General features: G+C 40.7%; 1 protein-coding gene across 1 annotated transcript in view; it reads left to right on the top strand.

Moving 5' to 3' along the window:
• LOC107578410 (zinc finger FYVE domain-containing protein 1-like) overlaps positions 1-1675 on the top strand; it is a 5987-nt gene extending 4312 nt beyond the window's left edge. The window contains exon 2 of the mRNA XM_016264369.1: positions 1253-1675. Coding sequence (XP_016119855.1) covers positions 1253-1675 — 423 coding nt within the window. The remainder of the gene's footprint in view (positions 1-1252) is intronic.
• Positions 1676-3390: the final 1715 nt, after the last annotated feature.

Here is a 3390-nt window from a genome sequence, read left to right as displayed (position 1 = left end):
TTGTGTCCACTTGCTGTACCACAAAAGTACAAACAACATATCTTTATTCAATTAAACCAAAAAAGAAAGAAAGAAAAAAACAAGAAAAGTATTACATGACAGTTGGTTTAAAGATAAAACGTGAAAGACTCAAAGCACAAATTCGTTAAAGTTTGCGGCTTGCCGTTTTTTTTTTTATAAAGACGTAAAGCATGTGCGGCGAAAAATAATTCCTTAGAATGAGATCAGCTGACACGTCAGACCGGAGCGCCCATTTGCGGCTGGTTGATCGTCAAGAGAAGCGTCAGTAAGCAACCAGTCGTGACCACGATCATTTGACTGCTTTAATTGGGATAAACCCACCTAAAACTCCAATCAAGAATAGTCATATGAATACATTCATAATAATAATAAAATTATGTATTTCCTTGCAGCAAGAGTGAACGCGTTATACTCGCAGCCCCGCAGCGACTGGCTGCCTGGCAGCTGGCAGTACACTATCGGGAACCATTGATTTATGGCAGATTTATGTGTTTTGCTCTCTTTCCACTGTAGCTAGGGGAATAAAATTATTGGAATGCCTTAGAAGAGGCGGCTGTCTGAGCGGCCAGTGGAAGCGACAATCAGCTGCCAGTTGGGATCATGGCCATTTGGACACTTTATTTGTAATAAGCCTCAATAAAATGTCGACAAATTAAAAGACTAGACCCATAAGAATATATTAATAATCATAAAATAATATATTTCCTTGTAGAGAGAGTGGTAGAGAATGCGTTAAACTCGGAGCGCTCTTGCGGCTGTCTGATTGAGCAGCCAGTGGAAGCAACAATTACCAAACCAGTTGGGATCACGGTCAGTTAAAAACTTTAATCGCGCTAAAATCCTCTAAAACATCAACCATGTAAAAGTAAAGAACTGAACAGGTTCACAATAAAAAAATTGCACAGACCAAAACAAAAAATCTGCCGAAAATTTATGGTTGCTGAAACTTAAGGCATACAGCCAGCCAGCCAGCCACTGAAAGGTCACGTGACCTGCAACTGGCAGCTGATCTGTGACCAGCGTGACCTGTGATTCTTTTTGAACTACATGTTGGAAGAAAATTACTAATAAATCACCAAATTTTGTCTTAAAATTAAGGAACTGAGCATAAACTTTTTTTTATTGCAATTGTTGTAAAAAAAACTAAAAATCAATGTGACAAAAAATGTGTGATATTGAGTGAGGTGAGACTCATTATTAAACAATATATTTATTTCCACAACCTGAACAGGTCAAGGATGAGGAGGAGTTTGTGAGGAAATTAGGCTGTAGGCCTGAGGAGCTCTTGAAGGTGGTGTCCATTTTCGGCAACACTGGAGAAGGCAAATCTCACACCCTCAATCACACTTTTTTTTTGGGTCGTGAAGTTTTCAAGACATCTCCAACCCAGGAATCCTGCACCGTCGGTGTGTGGGGAGCACTGGACCCTCTTCATAAGGTGGTGGTTGTTGACACAGAGGGATTTCTGGGGGCAGGAACTAACCAAGGACAGCGAACCCGCCTGCTCCTGAAGGTGCTCGCAGTCTCCGATCTGGTCATTTATCGGACACATGCTGACAGGCTACATGATGATCTTTTCAAGTTTCTTGGAGATGCATCAGATGCGTATCTAAAGCATTTCACGAAGGAGCTGAACAAACTTCTGCCAGTTTAAATTAAATGAGTCAGCAAATATGACATAAAAGAGGTGTTTTAACATGGGCAAAAGAATATGACTGTCCGTTTTGGAAGACGTTTAATAAGCTTGTCTTAGAATGATTACTTGGATGATTTCATGAGTTGAAACAAACAGTATTATGAAATAGTTACTCTATATTAGCTGATTCATGTTTGAATTTAGTCTCTATTGTCCTGCATAGCCATTTTGGAGATCATAACGACGTTTGAATGAACAATTTCTATTCCACAATAACTAAGTAAGTGAATTTTTGTCATATTTTAAGATCTAATGGTTTTTCACTCTTGCAGTGGCAGTGGCGCTGAGGAACCAGAAGGTCACAATGCCAAAAAGCAGCAAGAATGTAGTGAGAGTGTCCAATTCAGTCTCCATTCCTGTTCTCACGGCGTTCACTGTGTGCTTTGAGATCGCCCGCACAGCCCAGAAGAGCACAGAGACCATCTTTACCTTGTCTGATGCCTCTGGGACATCCATTTTGGCATTTGAGAAGACAGAAAGAGGCATGGAACTGTTCATCAGCGGTTCCTACTGCTCTGTAAATGACCTGCTCACCAGCTCAGACATCACATCCAGCATGACACCCATCTGCCTCACCTGGACCAAGTCCACTGGCCTTGTGGCAGTGTACTTTGGAGGCCACTATCGAGCCAAAACCTGCGCAGCCTCTCAGGTTTACACCTTGCCGAGTGGGGGAATCCTCCAGCTTGCAGGAAAAGGGTCAAGCTCGGTCAGTGTCGATGATCAGAATTTGGATGGTTTCATATACAATTTCCGGTTATGGGATTATGCCATGCCCTACTCCGAGCTGTCTGCCCTCACCTGTGATGTCGAGGGAAACGTCATTGACTGGGATCATCGTTACTGGACTATCCCAGGCAGTCACACACAAACTGACAGCACGCTCAGCTGCAGTGAGTAGATGGTTTCAGCTATATTCTGTGGAAGCTGGTTTATGATTCATAACCAGGAGTGATTAAATTGACAAACCATCACACACAACTCGGTGTGGGCTGTCACACAAGGTCCAAGTAAAACAATTTGTCTGATGAATCCCACAATTTGAAATTAGTTTCTAGTAGTAATTTCAGATTAGTTACTGTGAATTAATTTCACAGTAAAAATGTCAAATATTCTAAAAAAAAAAAAAAAAAAAAAATAAAAAATTTATATATATATATATATATATATATATATAGTGAGAGAGAGACATTGCCCTAAAGGGTTCTGAGATGTCCCTGAGCAACATTTAAGCATGTAAAATTAATATTTTAACACCCAAAGAAAGTTCTTTTTTTTTGCATACACTTTGAGAACTGGTTTGTGTGAATCATTTAAAAGAATTGGTTCAATGGAGTTATTTGTATGGCTCCACACAGGTGGCTAAACTAGTGATTAGATGTTTGATTATACTAGTTTTGACTGTTCTGAATTACTTATTTAAACAAATGTGAATTTTTTTTAGCTCTGGCTGTAAAAACAGCATGAATCACCTACGAGAGGGTGTGGCACATGAGGCTAAACACCGCTGCCGCTATTCAGCACACTATGACAATCGCATCTATACCTGCAAGGTAGGTCGTAAACAATGCAGCACGTGACCGGACCCTAAAGGCTACACGAGCTTTGTGACTGCCCAGGTCTGACATTGTGTGTTAACCTGCTATTCCAGGTTTGTTATGAGAGTGGCAAAG

Source organism: Sinocyclocheilus grahami, unplaced genomic scaffold, assembly GCF_001515645.1.
Source record: "Sinocyclocheilus grahami isolate Dianchi unplaced genomic scaffold, SAMN03320097.WGS_v1.1 scaffold10082.1, whole genome shotgun sequence".
Classification (NCBI taxonomy): domain Eukaryota; kingdom Metazoa; phylum Chordata; class Actinopteri; order Cypriniformes; family Cyprinidae; genus Sinocyclocheilus; species Sinocyclocheilus grahami.
Note: the sequence above shows the minus strand (reverse complement) of the source record. Positions and strands in the feature narration are given on the sequence as shown.